This window comes from Dromiciops gliroides, chromosome 2 (assembly GCF_019393635.1).
Source record: "Dromiciops gliroides isolate mDroGli1 chromosome 2, mDroGli1.pri, whole genome shotgun sequence".
In the NCBI taxonomy this organism is placed as follows: Eukaryota; Metazoa; Chordata; class Mammalia; order Microbiotheria; family Microbiotheriidae; genus Dromiciops; species Dromiciops gliroides.
The window spans coordinates 262,767,608-262,785,682 of NC_057862.1; the positions used below are offsets into that span (position 1 = coordinate 262,767,608).

The 18,075-nt window shown below is 37.0% G+C and overlaps 1 protein-coding gene across 2 annotated transcripts in view; it reads right to left on the bottom strand.

Annotated features, from left to right (window-relative positions):
• The window catches only part of ATL1 (atlastin GTPase 1), a 93,503-nt gene extending 75,899 nt beyond the window's left edge, over positions 1-17,604 (bottom strand). For both annotated transcript variants that reach the window (XM_043982038.1, XM_043982037.1), the window contains exon 1: positions 17,340-17,604. In XM_043982038.1, coding sequence (XP_043837973.1) covers positions 17,340-17,373 — 34 coding nt within the window. In that variant the 5' untranslated portion in view covers positions 17,374-17,604. The remainder of the gene's footprint in view (positions 1-17,339) is intronic.
• Between the last annotated feature and the right edge of the window lie 471 nt (positions 17,605-18,075).

Sequence of the window (18,075 nt, forward strand, 5' to 3'; positions counted from 1 at the left end):
TTCGATCTGCTTTCAGACTCCCATCAGTTCTTTCTCTGGAGGTGTATAGCATTTTCCATAATGAGTCCTTTGGAATTGTCTTGGATCACTGTATTGCTGAAAGTAGCCAAGTCATCCACAGTAGTTCATTGTACAATGTTGCTGTTACTATGTACAATGTTTTCCTGGTTCTGCTCACTTCACTATGCATCAGTTCATGTAAATCTTTCCAGGTTTTCTTTTCTGAAATAATCCTGCTTGCCATTTAAAAAAAATAGCACAATAATATTCCATTACAATAATATATCACAACTTGGTCAGCCTTCCCCAACTGATAGACATGCCTTCCATTTCCAGTTCCTTGTTACCACAAAAAGAGCTGCTATGAGTATTTGTGTACAAATGGGTCCTTTTCCCCTTTAAAAAAACTCTTTGGGATAGAGACCTAGTAGTGGTATTGCTGGGTCAAAGGGTATGCACAATTTTATTGCTCTACAGAATGGTTGGATCAGTTCAAAACTCCACCAACAGTGCATTAATGTCCTAATTTTCCCACATCCTCTCTGATATTTATCATTTTTCTTTGCTGGCATATTAGTCAATCTGATGGGTATGAGGTGGTACTTCAGAATTGTTTTAGAGTATTTTGTCATAAGACTGTAGATAGCTTTGTTTTCTTCATCTGAAAATTGCCTGTTCATATCCTTTGACCATTTATTAATTGGGAAATGACTTGTATTCATATAAATTTGACTCATATATTTGAGAAATGAGACGTTTATCAAAGACACTTGCTATAAATTTTTTTCCGGGGCAGTTAGGTGGAGCAATGGCTAAAACACCAGCCCTAGATTCAGGAGGACCTGAGTTCAAATTTGGCCTCAGACACTGTGTGACTCTGGGCAAGTCACTTAACCCCAGTTACCTCACAAAAAAAAATTCCCAATTTTCTGCTTTTCTTCTTAATTAATTAATAAGGCAATTGGGGTTAAGTGACTTGCCCAGGGTCACACAGCTAGTAAGTGTTAAGTGTCTGAGGCTGGATTTGAACTCAGGTCCTCCTGAATCTAGGGCTGGTGCTCTGTCCACTGCACCATCTAGCTTCCCCTCTGTTTTTCTTCTTATCTTGTTTGTACTGGTTTTGTTTGTGTAAAAGCTAAAAAGATAATCAAAATTATCTATTTTATATCTTGTAATGTTCTTTATCACTCATTTGGTTATAAATTCTTCCTTTCTCCATAGATCTGACAGGTAAACTATTCCATGCTCCCTTAATCTGTTTATTAGTAACACTCTTTATGTCTAAATCACGTACCTCCTTTGACCTTATCTTGGTAAAAGGTGTTAGGATATATACCTAGTTTCTGCCATATTGTTTTTTAGTTTTCCCAGCAGTTTTTGACAATAAATAAGTTCTTGTCCTAAAAGACTGGGTCTTTGGTTTTATTAAATAATAAATTACTATGGTCCTGAAGATAATTTTTTAAAAAGTATAGACCTCTGGTAATTACTGAATGTAAATAAAAAGGAATAGACATATTCTTAGCTGTGCATGCCACCTTTACCAAAAATGATAATACCTTATTACACAAAAACCTTGCAAATGAAAAAAGCAGAAATATCTCCATATCCTTTATTCTTCACAATATATTAAATTGTATTGAGTCAAAAAACCCTTGAAAAAGTGTTAAAAAATAAACTGGGGCTAAATAACATAATCCTAAAGCATTGTTTTTGCATTTAGTTTTATTAGCTATGTTGCTCAAATTAACTGAATGATCAGATGAATTCAGAAGTGAATTTTATCAAATACTTAAAGAAAAATGAATTCCAACATGATGGAAATGAGTTACTTTTATGGTACAGATATTGTCTTGATACATAAACTAGGGAGAATCAAAACAGGAAAATTAACAACAGATAACATATAATTTTATTAATAGATATAGAAAAAGCTCTGGACAGAATACAATATCCTTTACTGTTAAAAATACTAGGAAATCAAGGAATAAATGGACTTTTTCTTAAAACAATACATTTTATAGATAATTTTGATTATACAAAATTAACAAGGTTTTCCACAAACAAAACAAATGTAACCAAGATTATAAGGAAAGCAGAAAACTGGGAAATAATTTTTGAAACAAGTATCTCTGATAAAGGCCTCATTTCTCAAGTGTATATATAGAGCAGAGTCAAATTTATAAAAATACAAGTCATTTCCCAGTTGATAAATGGTCAAAGTATATGAGCAGGCAGTTTTCAGACAAAGAAATCAAAGCTATCTATAATCATATGAAAAAATGCTCTAGATCACTATTGATTAGAGAAATGCAAATTAAAACAACTCTGAGGTATCACTTCATGCCTATGAGAGTGGCAAATATAACAAAAAAAGATGTTGGAGGGGATGTGGAAAAACTGAGATGCTAATCCACTGTTGGTGGAGTTGTGAACTGATCCAACCATTCTGGAGAGCAATTTAGAACTATGCCTAAAGGGCTATAAAACTGTGCATACATACCCTTTGATCCAGCAATACCACTGCTAATTTTATATCCCAAAGACATCTCCCAAAAGAGAAAAAGACCTATTTATACAAATATATTTCTAGCAGTTCTTTTTATGGTGGCTAAGAATTAGAAATCAAAGGAATGCCCATCAACTGGGGAATGGCTAAACAAACTGTGGTATATGATGGTGATGGAATAGTATTGTGCTATAAGAAATGAAAAGCAGGATAACTTAAAAAAGGACTTGGAAAGACTTGTATGAACTCATGTATAGTGAAGTGAGCAGAATCAGGAGAATGTTGTGTACAGTGATAATAATATAGTTTGATGAAGAACTATAAATGATTTAATTATTTTCAGCAATACAATGATCCAAGACAATCCCATAGGACTCATGAGGAAGCATAATATCCACCTCCAAAGAAAGAACTGATATTGATTGAATACAGACTAAAGCATGTTCTTTTTCACTTTCATTTTTTCTTTTATTCAAGTTTTCTTGTACAAAATTACTAATATAGTAATGTTTTACATAATTGTACATGTATAACCTATATCTGATTGCCTACCACCTCAGGGAAGGGAGATAAGAGGGAAGGAAGGAGGGACAGAATTTTCAACTCAAAACTTTAAATAAAAATGTTTATTATTATTTTAAAAAAACAAATTTTGTTATTGTTTTTCAGTTGTGTCTGACTCTTCATGATCCCATTTGGGGTTTTCTTGGCAAACTTAATGAAATGATTTGCCATTTTCTTTTCTAGTTCATTTTACAGATGATGAAACTGAGACAGAGTTAAGTGTCTTACCCACGGTCAAACAACTAATAAGTGTACCAGACCAAATTTGAACTTGACTCCAGGCCCTGCACTCTATCCACTGTGCCACCTAGCTGCCCCTAAGGTAATAGATAAATATATCTAAAACCAAAGGCTACGATTATTTCTACTGGAGATATGCTAGAATCCTTTCCATTAAAGTTAGGGATGAAACAAATATGTCCAATGCCACTATGGCTACCATGATACTAGAAATGTTCACTATAACACAACAAGAAAAAGAAGTTGAAGGAATAATCACAGGTAAAAAAATATCAGTTTTTAAAGATAGTATGAGCATATACTTAACCTTAAGAATCAACTAAAATTAACTGAAATAAAAAAATTCAGTAGCCTTGCAGGATATAAAATAAATCCACGAACCTCTATTAAATAAAACCTCTAATAGAACTCAGCAGTAAGAGATGGAGAAAATCCATTTAAAATTACTTGGAGATACTTGGGAGTCTACCTTCCTAGCTATACTCAAGAACTATATAAATATATTTCTAAACAACAGGCTTAAATAACTGGGAAAATATTAATTGTTCTTGGATAGGTTAAGCCAAAGTAGTAAAAATTACAATACTTCCTAAATTAATTTACTTATTCAGTATCATACCAAACTACCAAAGGATTATTTTACAGACCTTTAAAAAAATTTATATGAATAAAAAAAGGTCAAAAATTTCAAAAGGAATAATGAAAAGAAAGGGAAGGGGCTAGCAATATTAGTTCTTAAAATATACTAAAATCAATAATTCTTAAAACAATGTGGTACTGCCAAAACCAGAAGAAAAATTTATTATATAAATCAATTTTGTTTGAACAGAATCTGAACAATTTATACAACAAAACTGTTAAAACAACTTTGAAAGTTGAAATAACTTTTTTTTTGGGTGGGGCAGTGAGGGTTAAGTGACTTGCCCAGGGTCACACAGCTAGTTAAGTGTCAAGCATCTGAGGCCAGATTTGAACCCAGGTCCTCCTGAATCCAGGGGTGGTGCTTTATCCACTGTGCTACCCAGCTGCCCTGAAAGTTGAAATAACTTTAATAAATACAATGACTGGGGCCTTGGATTCAGGAGGACCTGAGTTCAAATTCAGCCTCAAACACTAGATACTTACTAGCTGTGTGACCCTGGACAAGTCACCTAACCCTCATTGCCCCACCCCTCAAAAATACAATGACTATTCATGAAGGAAATAAGCATTCATTAAGCACCTACTATGTTGCAGACACTTTGAAATGCTTTATAAATTTTACCTCATTTAATCCTCATGGAAACCCTGAGAGGTAAGTACTATTATTGTCTCTATTTTACAGTTGAGGAAACTGAGGCAGACAACAGTTATGTGACTTGCTAGTAAGTGTCTGAGGTTTCACTGAAACTTCCTGGCTGTGGATCAGACATTACAAGTACATGCTATCCATAACAAAGAGGTGATACAGAAAGCAGAATGATACATACATACATAATACATACATATACACATATATATACACATACACATGTGTGTATATAAGTATGTATATGTGTGTGTATATACAACTATTGAGGGAATGTTTTATTTGAAAAATGCATATTTCATACAAAAATTGTTTCTTTTTCCTATTCAGAGGGGGAAAGTCCTGTTAATTGGTGTCTGTTAATTTTTAAAAATTAGAGAGACGGGAGGTAGATGCTACAAATACAAAATTTTGCATGAGCTTTCAGATGAGTACTGTATTATTATTAGTTATAATTGTTTTACTTTGTTATAAGAGAAGTGAGAGAAATCTGTAAATACTTGTAATATAAATGAAATATCAATAAACTCCTTTTAAAGTGAATTAAAGGAGAAATAAACTAAAGGCATGAAAGATTTCAAAAGGGAAAATAAACCCTTAATAAGAGCCCAGAGCATAAGCTGATAAAACAGCCAAGATAATTCTAAAATCAGAACAAAAGCTAAATATTAATTTCTCAAAAATATGTTCCTTACTAGTTTTAGGGTCCTCTCTTGGCTTGTATTTCTAAAATTGTACTGTAGGTGTGCCCATATAAGCTTTGAAGATCCTTATTCCAACTTTCATCATACAAGTAATAGATAATTTAATCAAAGAAAATGACCACAATGAGACAGCATACCAAAATTTAGGATATAGCAAAAGCAGTCCTTAAGGGAAATTTTATGTCTCTCAACATTTCCATCAACAAAAGAGAGGAAAAAGAGATAAATGAATCAGATATTTTACAACTTTAAAATACTAGAAAAGCAACAAATCAAAAAACCTAATTATGAAAATCAAATGAAGAGCTAAACAAAATGGATAATTAAAAAAAATACCTTAATTGCTAAGATAAAAGTAGGAACTGATTTATTTCTGGGGCGAGAGGAAGAAACAAATAGACAAACCATCACCTAACCAGATCTTTTTAAAAAGGGAGACTTGGGACAGCTAGATGGTGCAGTGGTAAAGTGCTGGCCCTGGATTCAGGAGGACCTAGGTTCAAATCCAGCCTCAGATACTTGATACTTACTAGCTGTGAGACCCTGGGCAAGTCACTTAACCCTCATTGCCCTGAAAAAAAAAAAGGGAAACTCAACTACCAAAATAAAAATTAAAGTGGAGTATTCACAAAGAGAAAATAGACATTGTTAGAAACTATTTTGTCTAATTATATTGCAATAAGACTGCTAACTTAAATGAAATAGATGAATATATTTTAAAATACAAAATACCCCAATTAATAGAACAGGCCATAAAGAATTGAAATAACCAAATCCCAGAAAAAGAAATTGAAACTAACTATAAATGAACTTCTCAAGGAAAAAATAACTCATGGCCGGATGAATTTAAAAGTGAAATCTATCAAACATTCAACAAAAATCCGATTCCAATAGTCATAAATTATTTGCAAAAAAGAACTGTGGAATCTGAAAGAAGATTGAACCATACTATTTTTACTTTTTGTATTGTTTTTTTCTTTTTTGAGGTTTTCCCCTTTTGTTCTGATTCTTCTTTCACAACATGACTAATGTGGAAATATGTTTAATGTGACAGTACATATATAACCTGTATCAGATTGCTTGCCACCTTGGGAAGGGGGAAGAGAGGGAAGGAGATAAATTTGGAACTCAAAATCTTACATAAATGAATTTTGAAAACTGCCTTTACATGTAACTGGAAAAAAAACCTATCAGCATAAAAAAGAACTGATATCAATTGAACACAGACTGAAACATGCTATTTTTCACTTTCATTTTTTCCTTTTATTCAAGTTTTCTTATACAAAATGACTAATATGGCAATGTTTTACATAATTGCACATGTATAGCCTATATCTGATTGTTTACCCCTTCCCCACCTGTGAGAATTGGAATGACACCCCCTGCTGGGAGGGACATTATGAGCTCTGGCCTGAAAAGAAACTATATGACTTAAATGAAAAAAAAAAAGTAGTTACTTATATCCATATTATGGAAATAAATCCATGAAAATCATCTACTTTTCTGTATACTACTAAAAAAAAACTTAGTGGGAGGAGATGGAAAAAGTCTACTTAAATTGGAACTGGAGTCTGATATATGCATACAACTTTGATTTTACTGAACATATGTGAGAGGCCTACTTAACTAGATCTGATCTGCTAACCATGTGGTTAGGAGAAATCTTTTCAGATGGCTAAGTATCCAAATCTGCAGATGCCTTCAAAAAGCCTTAGCAAACAAAATATTAGCTAATAGCTCTTTGGCTACTCTTTCTCTGGTTTGATTCCTTTGCTGATGGTCTTGGGCAAAAGAGAATACTGTAAAGGGAGAAGCCTTGGGCCCTCTCCTAATACTTACATATATGGCTTTGGTCCATGGCTTCTGTGTTTGTTCTTTTCCATTTTAGGTAAAGAGGTTGGAGACTCTGATCTTATAAGTTTTGAAAGTTTAGGAAAACCCTTAACATTCTGGTATCCCAGCAAGTGGGGTTTGCAGTCAGTCCAGCATTAATGCCCCATGGATCTTTGGGAGTGACTTTTAGGACTCATCTCAGTAGTAGCTTAGATGAGGACTCACTTGACAATCATACAGCATCCAGATGTGAACTTGATGGGATCAATGCTATATGGGAACTGAGCTAAGATTGAATCCATTCTTCCTAGAGACTGAAGTGGGATGAACAGAGTATGTTCCTTGCTCTTGCTATTTATTTGAAGCAAACATCCCTTTGTAAGGGGCAAGTCACTTAACCCAGTTTGCCTCAGTTTCTTCATCTGTAATATAAGCTAGAGAAGTAAATGGTAAACCACTCCAATATCTTTGCCAAGAAAACCTCAAATGGGGTCACAAAGAATCAGACACAACGATTCAACTAAACAGCAACATTTTCTTTGTAAGTTAATCATTGTTAAATGACTAAATGGAACTGGGGCACAAACCAATGGAACCAGATAGTGGGGGCTAGGGCATGACACTGATAGGGCTCAAGATGATGGAATTAAAGTCAATCCAAAACCCGTCAAGTAGAGTGAGCCAGAACATACACAAAAAACTAAAAAAATACATAAAATATTTGGCAGTACACTTGCAAAAATATAATTGATATTTACAGGAATACAACTATAGCTACTTTACGGTAATAAAGACAAATGATCATAGAAATATCAATGATGGCTGGGCTCTACCAATATAACAAAAATTATAATGCTACCTAAGTTAACTTACAGACTTACTGTCATACCAATCAAACCACTACATACCAATACAAACTACTTCACAGAACTAGACAAAATTATGATACAATTTATTTGGGGAAGTAATAGGCAAAAACTTTCAAGGGAAATAGTGAAATAGAATGAAGAAGGTCATACAGTAACTAATCTTAAATCATATGACAAAAAAAGAAAGTGATGGTTATTGAAGGGACCGTGACAGGATAGGTACACTAATGCGTTGTTGGTGGAGCTGTGAAGTACTTCAATAATTCTGGTAAACACTAAACAAAATATCACTAAAATCTACATATTCTTTGACTCAATGACATGACCATAAGGATGTCAAAGACAATGACCCAAGGTGGTCAAGGACAAAGGGAAACAGCTCACACATGCAAGAATATTTGTAGCATAACTTTTTGTTATAGTAAAGAATTGGAAAACAACTATGTACTTATTGATGGGTAAAGGCTAAACACATGGTGAATATGAAGTGGAGGTGATAAATAGATTTAAGGGATTAGATCTGGCAGATAGAGAATACCTGAAGAACTAAGCTATCTTGTACAGAAGCAAGCAACAAAAAATATCATAAAGATAAAGAAAAGCAAAAAATCAAATTAGCTGTCTGATGAGGCTTTATAAATATCTAAGGAAATAAGGAAAGTGAAATGGAAAGGAGAAAGTAAAAAACTTATACAACTGAATGCGGAATACCAGAGAATAGCAAGAAGAGATAATGTTTTCTTAAACAAGCAGTGCAAAGAAATAGAAGAAAACTATATATGTATGTCTCTGTGTGTGTGCATGTAATAGAGAAATTTTGTTCCTATCTTGTTAAATTATAAATATACATATATATGCAATGTAGTTCTTTTAAAAAACAAATTATAGGGGCAGCTAGGTGGTGCAGTAGGTAAAGCACTGGCCCTGAATTCAGGAGGATCTGAGTTCAAATCCGGCCTCAAACACTTGACACTGGCAGGGTGACCCTGGGCAAGTCACTTAAACCTCATTGCCCCACAAAAACAAAAAACAAAACCCAAAACAAATTATAACAATTCAGTTTTTATACAATCATCTTTCTTATTATTTTTTATATTGAACAAAATGAAGTTAACTATCTGCTCTAGGAACAAGATTTATAAATAGAAGGGACTTTAAAAATCATCTAAGTCGGGGGCAACTAGTTGGTGCAGTGGATAAAGCACTGGTCCTGGATTCAGGAGGACCTGAGTTCAAATCTGGCCTCAGACACTTGACACTTACTAGCTGTGTGACCCTGGGCAAGTCACTTAACCTTCATTGCCTCACCAAAAACAAAAACAAACAAAAGATCATCTAAGTCTCAACTTTTATATGTAATGGGGAGAGGTTTTAGATTGTAATTCACCCTATGAAGCATTCTTAGAGTACCCTTACCAGTGTCAAAGGAAATGTGTTTCAATACTGAATAGATCAGTGCTTTAACATAATGCAGAAAACATCAGTCCCTTGTTCCTTCCCATCAGCAAGGGAAGATGCTATATCAATTAAAAAGGAAAAATACCTTTCTTTCTTTCTTTCTTTCCTTTTTTCTTTTCTTTTCTTTTCTTTTCTTTTCTTTTCTTTTCTTTTCTTTTCTTTTCTTTTCTTTTCTTTTCTTTTCTTTTCTTTTCTTTTCTTTTCTTTTCTTTTCTTTTCTTTTCTTTTCTTCCTTCCTTTCTCTCCCCACTTTTTCTTTCTCATTGACTCTGGAATGGGTAGCAAGTTCTTACTACATGTATTTCCTCTGAAAGGATAGAGAGGGACCATCCTTCCTTTACCACAGGATTACGGTGATTCTAAACCATATGACAGGTAAGCATATGTATTGAGGTAGGAAAGCCTAGACTTTGGGACCATAGCTGTCTCTTCTGTTTTCAATCGCTTTCCTGAGCACAGATGAACAAATAGCATAATTGAGATGGACAGATTCAGATTTGGAAGTATCCTTGTTAGTTTGAGCTATATGAAGGTTCTGGTTCTCTCAGTTCTGGCTTACTGGTAGGAGAAAGCATGTTCTGCTACCATATGCTTCTTTTAGAAAATGACCATGAAAAAGAGGAGAAACCCCAATCCCTAGATTGACATGAGTCATGGAAAGCAGTCATCCAGAGACAATGTAGAGTTGAGGTGAAACGATTTAGCAGGACCTGCTTTCTTTTTTTTTTTGTGGGGCAATGAGGGTTAAGTGACTTGCCCAGAGTCACACAGCTAGTAAGTGTCAAGTGTCTGAGGCCAGATTTGAACTCAGGTCCTCCTGAATCCAGGGCCGTGCTTTATCCATTGTGCCATCTAGCTGCCTCCCCCACCTGCTTTCCTTTTTGATGTTTAAGTCCCAACCCTTCCAAGATAATATAACAATACTGATTATTTATCTTTGTTAATATGTTTCTTTTTTTTTTTTTTTTTTGGTGAGGCAATTGGGGTTAAGTGACTTGCCCAGGGTCACACAGCTAGTAAGTGTTAAGTGTCTGAGGCCGGATTTGAACCCAGGTACTCCTGACTCCAGGGCCGGTGCTCTATCCACTGCGCCACCTAGCTGCCCCTGTTAATATGTTTCTAAGAATCCTTGTCAAATATTTCTTTTAGGAAATATTTAGGAAATAAATAACTGTCTTATACCTGATTTACATTGTATACTGAGTACCTTTCTACTCCTCAGTTTCAGGGTAGTTTCTAATCATGAGTCAAACTTAAGTTTGTTATTCTCTCTGGAGCTCCTTTGTGTGGGTGTAAAGACAGAGAGTTCCTAGTGATTCTTATTGTTATGTATAGATTAAGAAAATCAAGTCCAGAGGGAATAAATGATTTGTACAAAGCCATTCAGCTAATAAAAGACAGACTAGATAAAAATTCAGGTCTCTTGATTCCAAATCTTTCCATTATCTCAACTGGTATCACCTTGATTTAGGCCTGTTTTTAATCATCATGCCTTGTAAACAGGCAGTGGAAAGGAACAGAAAGCACAAAAGATAGGAGACAAGGATTCTAATTCCAATTCTAATCAATGTGACTTCATATAAATTGCTTAAGTTTATGCTTCCTTTTTTTCAGATATTAGTACGAGTGGAGGGAATGGGATAGACATGGATGAACTGTAGGTACTTCCAACTATATAGTTGCTCTTGATGGTTTCTTAGAAAGAGATGGACTTCCCTGGAAAATAAGAAAGTTGACCTTGGGAGTTAGGAGCTGCCAGTGCCCAATGCACATGCATAGGCCCTTTACCTCTGTTAGCAGCTCTCTAAATCTGTTTTTTCATCTGTAAAATAAATCTAATGCCTATCTTAACCCTGGCTATGTCACCACTTTGTTTTGTAGCTCAAATGAGGTAATAGAAATGTGAAGTTTTGTCATTACTACATTTAAATCAAATTTTCTCCTTAAATGCATTTTAAATATTCTGTTCTGTTTTCTGTTTTCTGTCTGTCTCAGCTCTTTGGGAGAAGGGAGTCTGCCCCTTTTCTTGCTTTTTAGACTACCTGTGCCCCATATTTCTTTTCATTCATGCAGAGCTTGAGTAAAATGAAGAACAATAGTCTTTTCTTCTAGATCTATGAGTCCTAGGTCTGGAGAAGTGACTCACTCTATATTCCTGCCCACTTGGCTCAGGTTCAAAACTCTACCAACTCTTCTTGTAGCATGTTAAATTTTCTTACAGCTACTTAAGGCATATATTATTATAAAATATCAATAACTATTTGGTACCAGTTAGGATATGAAAACTATAATAAGATAAGAAAGAAGTAGAAGTAACCAAAACATCAGCCTAGTGTTTGATAAATCTGAGCGGCAATTCTGAGTTTCTCAACAAACTACTAGGAAGATTGGAAAGAAATTTTACAGAAGTTTAGACTAGCAACTTAATAACATATGCCATTAGTAAACCCCAAATAGATATATGACCATAGTATAAAAGGCCACATCATAAAGATATTAGTGAAGAATGGAAGATAGTACCTTTCACAATGGTGGCTGGGGGAAGAATTCTTAACCAAAGAGAAAACATAACAAAAAAGACACTTTACATTACATATTATTATTTTTTTTACATTTTATTCCTTTTTTTTTTTTACAGGGCAATGAGGGTTAAGTGACTTGCCCAGGGTCAGAAAGCTAGGAAGTATCAAGTGTCTAAGGTCAGATTTGAACTCAGGTCCTCCTGAATCCAGGGAGGGTGCTTTATCCACTGTGCCACCTAGCTACCCCCTACATTACATATTATCATAAAAACTTTTAGCACAAAATCAAAGCAGATGAAATAAGAGAAATTTGTAGGTGTATGATATGATTATGGATTTGAGTTTGCTCCATACAGATGGGGGCGCGTCCGGGATCTCTTTGGGGATCTTTGGAGACTCCCAGGAGCCTGTCCTTCTCAACAAGGACGTCCCTGCTGAGTTCAGCAGGTTCAGGGGTCTGGCTCTTGGTGAGGCTTCTCAGCATCCATGCCCGGAAAGAGAGAGAGAGAGACTTAAAAGCCAACCAGACACAGGGATGCCGGCTAAAGTAATGAGGAGTATCCAGATTGGTTCGGTCACAACGTGTGCACAGACCCAGACTGGTGAGTAACTGGGTGACCATTCAGGGGGATTTCTAGGAAGAAATCGGGGAACCCCTAGTTATCATCCTAGTGGGTGGGGAAATGTAGTGGTAGCCTGGTGAGCCTGAGTCTAGTTGGGGATACTCAGGCCTAGAAGGGGCCAATTAGAAATTACTCTTTCCTTGGATGAAATGGGAAAACAGTTGTATTTGCTATTTAAATTTGTTTTGTAAAAGGTTCTAATAGGGGCATCTGAGATCAAAGATGAAAATTGCTAAGTGAATGGACACTGGGAGCACATCACTGAAATTATAAAGAGGTTTTAAATCATATTTGTTGTTATAATATTGGTAGTTATTGACATGTATATGGTATATTGAGATAATTAATTAGACCCCAATTTACCTCCTGAAAGATGCCTATGGGACAGGATTAGGTATTCATTTGTAATTTTGGAGTTCTCCTTATACTTGTCCCTGTTTAGTCCCTTGCTTTATAGGTTTGATACAACGTGCAGTTCAACAGATGCAGCTGATGGTGACTCAGCAATTCACTGAGAAAAGATTAAAGACCCTGATTCTGAAACTTCACGAAGGAGAGACTGGTGATGAGTTGGACTTGGACTGATGGGCTGAAATCCTGCATGGCTGAAGAGCTCAACGACAGTGACTCAAATCCAGAATATGCTGGGTACCTTCCAGACCCCATCCTCAGAGTTTAATCTGACTCAAATCCATAATCATATCATACAATCCTCCGTTTTTCTTTTATGCTCAGAGAGCATATTCAGTATATACACAAGTGAGTTCATGGGCACATTCAGGTTCTTAAGCATATATGCCTGCCTTGAATAATTCTTCTAAGAAAGTAAGCCTGTGCCACTTAACAAATTTTTTTAACAGAGGTGAGATGCTCAGAAATTGCAAAGGAAAAAAGGTTAGTCTGTCCATAAGCAGGATTGTTTAGCAGAACATGGCCCTCAAGAACATCCGTCACAAGAGCAAGAACATATGTTTCACAAGAGCTTTTGATTTATATATTACAAAGAAACAAAACTGGCCAAATGAAATCAATATTAAAAGGAACATTCAAAGTCTTTTGAAGAATTAAATAAAATTAAATTTCAATTCAATGGACATTTATTAAGCACCTCTGAGTGGAATGGAATTGGAAGCAGGTAGGTGTTTCAGTAGATAGAGATCTGGACCTGGAGACAGGAAGATCTGAATTCAAATGCAGCCTCAGAAACTTATGTGACCATGGGCAAGTAATATAACTTCTGTTTGTTTGAATTTCCTCAACTGGTACAAAGGAGATAATAATAGTACCTACCTTCTAGGGGTGTCGTAAAGATTAAATAATACAATATTTGTAAAGCACCTGGCACTTAATGAGTACTATATAAATATTAGCCATTATTATTAATACTATTAGCATTAATGTAGCTTTAATATATTATTAATTAATTACTAGTTAACAACTATTAGTTATTAGTTATTGTCGTCATTCTTGTTTAGTTGTTTTTCAGTCATGTCTGACTTCTGGTCATTCCTTTTGGGGTTTTCTTGGCAATTATACCGGAGTGATTTGCCATTTTCTTCTCCAGCTCATTTTATAGCGAAGGAAACTGAGGCAAATAGGGTTAATTGACTTGTCTAGGGTCCTGCAGCTAGTACGCATCTGAGGCCAAATCTGAACTCACATCTTCCTGACTCCAGGCCTAGTGCTCTATTTATTGTTAGTTTGGGGGCACCCAGGTGCCTCTGGATGGAGCACTGGAGAAGGAAATGGCAAACCACTCCAGTATCATTGTCAAGAAAATCCATGGACAGTCTTTGCATGTTAAGGTCCATGGGGTCATGAAGACACAAGTTGGGATACAAGTTTTTTTGTTTTTTGTTTTTAGTGAGGCAATTGGGTAAGTGACTTGCCCCAGGGTCACACAGCTAGTAAGTGTTAAGTGTCTGAGGCCGGATTTGAACTCAGGTACTCCTGACTTCAGGGCCAGTGCTTTATCCACTGCGCCACCTAGCCGCCCTGAAGTTGGACACAAGTTAACAACTGAACAACCACCACTTATTAGTTAGAAAATTAGTACAGAACTGATGTTGGAGCTAGGGAGACCTGCATACAAGTCCTGCTTCTGATGTCATTTAACCTCCTAGTGCCCCAGACACTGGGGATACAAAACTGAAAATTTTATGTTTTTAGAAAGATCTAACAATATGCACAGATAAGTAAATACAAAATAATTCGAGGAGTAAGAGACAGCAATACAAATAAAATAATTATGAAAGTCTTTGGAAAAGATGTAGAGCTTGAATGGGTTCTTGAAGGTAGTTTAGGATTCAAGGGGCAGAGGTGTGGAGGTAGTACACTGCAAGCATGAGGAACACATAAGAATTCCACCTTGAAGTAACTAGTGGGTCAGTGTGTCTGGAATAGATAGTAATGTGGAATAAATATAGAAAGATGGACTGGGGGCAGTTTGTGAAGGGTTCAAAATGACAGGTTGAAGAATTTCTATTTTATCCTAAAGTCAATAAGGGAGCCACTGTATCAGTGACATGGTCAGAGTTGTGCTATAGGAAGATGATTTTGGTAGTGGTATTGGACAGGGAATGGGTCTAGAAACATGGGAGAGATGAAGGCCTGAAAACTAGGATGGTTGTAGTGTGAGTTGAGGGCAAGGAACAGATACAAGAGATGTTGAGATAGACTCATGGATCAGGGAATGAGTAAAGGATGTTAAGGATGACTTCAAGGATGAAAAATTAGGTGACTGGAAGTACTCAATACCAAATTGAAATAGGGAAATTTGAAGGAAAGATGGGTTTCTTTTTTCAAAGATGATGAGTTCTATTTTGAACATACTGACTTTGAGACCCTTTTACAACATCCAGGTGGGAATGTCCACTAAGAAACTGGAAACTTGGGACTAACATTAAGGAAAGAGATTAGTGGTAGACAAAAAGATTTAAGTCATCTAAATAGAAATGATTGAAATTATGTTAGCTAAGTAGAGCACAAAGAGAAAATAACCTGAGGACTGAGCCTAGAGGAACACTTGTGACTAGGAGGCTCAAAATGGATGATGATCCAGCTGGACAAATAGGTAACTAGGAAAGGTCAGTGTTCTGGAAACAAAGGAGAATAGTATGTTGATGGTGTTCTTAAATTGCAGACAGGTGAAGTGTATGAATATTGATAAAAAGTCACCAGATTCTTAGCAGTTGAGAAAGATGTTTAGTTATTACTACAATAATAGAATTTCATAAGGGTAAGATTTGGTTATTCTTAGGCTTAAATGTTTTTATAGGAAATTCCTGAGCTTCTTCCCAATACATTCACTTTCAATACATTCCTTTGAGATTTGCCCCAATTTATGCCTTGCCTATAGAAGTAGATGGTTATATGTTGTAACCATGAGGAAAATTAAAAGCACAAAATAAATGAGGCCCCCACACAAATATCTGTATAAAGCATACATGTAAAAAAAAAAAGTGCCTGTAACAACCATACACAATTGAACTTAGGTCCCCTGGGTCAGAACGATGAAATTTCCTTAACTAAAAACAAAATCCTATCAGATAGTCAAAACAATCCTCTCCCTTTGTTGTCATAGTGACATAAGGCTGCAGCGCTTTGTATGAATGAGCTATCCCTATGACCGCAGCGGCCTTAACTAGGCTGTTCCAAGAAAAGGTAGGAACCCTTGATCAGGAACAAAACTGCATCATCCGGTTCCGGAGCATCAAGCGGGTGGGGCTTGGATCGCTTTCACATCTCTGCACTGGCTCTGTTTGCCTGGGAGAGTACCGCCCACCCTCTAACTGAGGGAGCCCACTGGGCTTCTCACTCTCTCCCCCACCCCTCCCAGCCGGACTCTGAATCACGAGCTCAGTATCCTGCAGGGGGAAAATCGGGAAACAAAGCAGCCTAAAACCAGGGTGTCAGACCCGTGGGGGGGTAGGAGCGAAAGAAAGATGCATTCCCACTGCGCGGCTCTTTCCTGTCTAAACGCCCTGCTCTCGCAATGGAAGCATCCTCGAAGAGAAGAGGCTGTCTGAGATTTAGCAATCCTCGCCCTCTAGACAGGCTCGAGTCTTTGACATATAGCAAGCCTACTGAGGGAGAAAGGCTCTACTTAGCCGCTTCAGTCAGGAGCTCAGTAACCTTGTTCTGTCCCCCTCCATTCCTTTCTCATCCCCTCTCCTCCCTACCTCTGATCCTCTTCCCCCGCCCCCTCCACCCCACACCCTAACCCCCGCAGCCCAAGGAGCCAGGGCCCGGAGGACGTAGGCTCGGCCCAAAGTGTCCGCTCTCTTGCTGCAATATTCTCCCACCTCCTCTTGGTCGGTGACCCCATTACCGTCCCCTTCCCTCGGTCTCCAATGATTTTTTTTTTTTAGTCCATCCCGCGCACATCCCCTAAGACCTCCGGGGAAGAGCTGTTTGACCAAATGCTGGGACCGAATTGGGAAAGGGAGGAAGGATTGTAGGCTTAGACCTAGACGGGCCAGCAGCTCATACTAGGCCCATTCTCATACTGAGTGAAAACGGGAGACCGAGCCACCTCAGCCGTAAGTCATACACTTAAAAGGCGAGCAGCCCGCACTCTTAACTGCTTTCGCCCAGCCCTGCGATACAACAGCAAGAGTCAAGGCCGGCTTTGGTTTTCTCCCCTCCCCATTTTACAAGCATTGGTTACAAATATCAAGTTCTGAGTCCAGGGAAGGCTATAAGGAGAAAAGTACTGTTTGCTACCTACCCCAGCTGTTTCTGTCCCTGCGACTCTTGGCCATAGCGATACACCTAGTAGTGGTGATGCTGCTGCTGCTCCTCCCGCTGCTGGTCTCCTTTCTGGCAACTCTGGCTGTGCCCTGGACTGCAGGTTGCAGCTTTGGGAGGCACCGTTGGTTGGGTGCAGTTCTCTGCGTCTGAAGATGTTGCAACGCACTAGTAGGGAGGGGTTGAGAGGAAATGGGAGGAGATGGAAAGGGATAGAAATGGAGCTCGGCATCACTAGCTGGAGTTCTCACAAACACCAGTGTGAGGCTCTCCTATGCTAATTCACACCAAATGAGTGAACTTAGAGTGATTAGAAGATTTACTTGAGCATTATCAGTGAAACACACAAGTACACAACACACCTGAGTGTGATTTCCACTATCCATGTCACACACTGCTTGAGCAAAAGAACTGGCACACTATCCTCACAGACTCACACAATGCCAATTATATTGATGCTCAAAGAAGTACAAACACCTGTTTTACAAGTAAGCAAATAAACAAAACTAAGCAACGTGCTCACAGAGTTCAAATACTGTGTGCTTATCTATGAAACCAAATTCCTTTCTTTCTAATCCTTTTCTTGGTCCTCAGTTTACACTCACATATGCTTATCTTGCCTGAGAAACTGGACTGTATTTAAAGAGGGAAAGGATTTAAAAAAGCTTGAAAAACACACACATCCTTACTAATTCAATATTTAACAGTTAAAAATG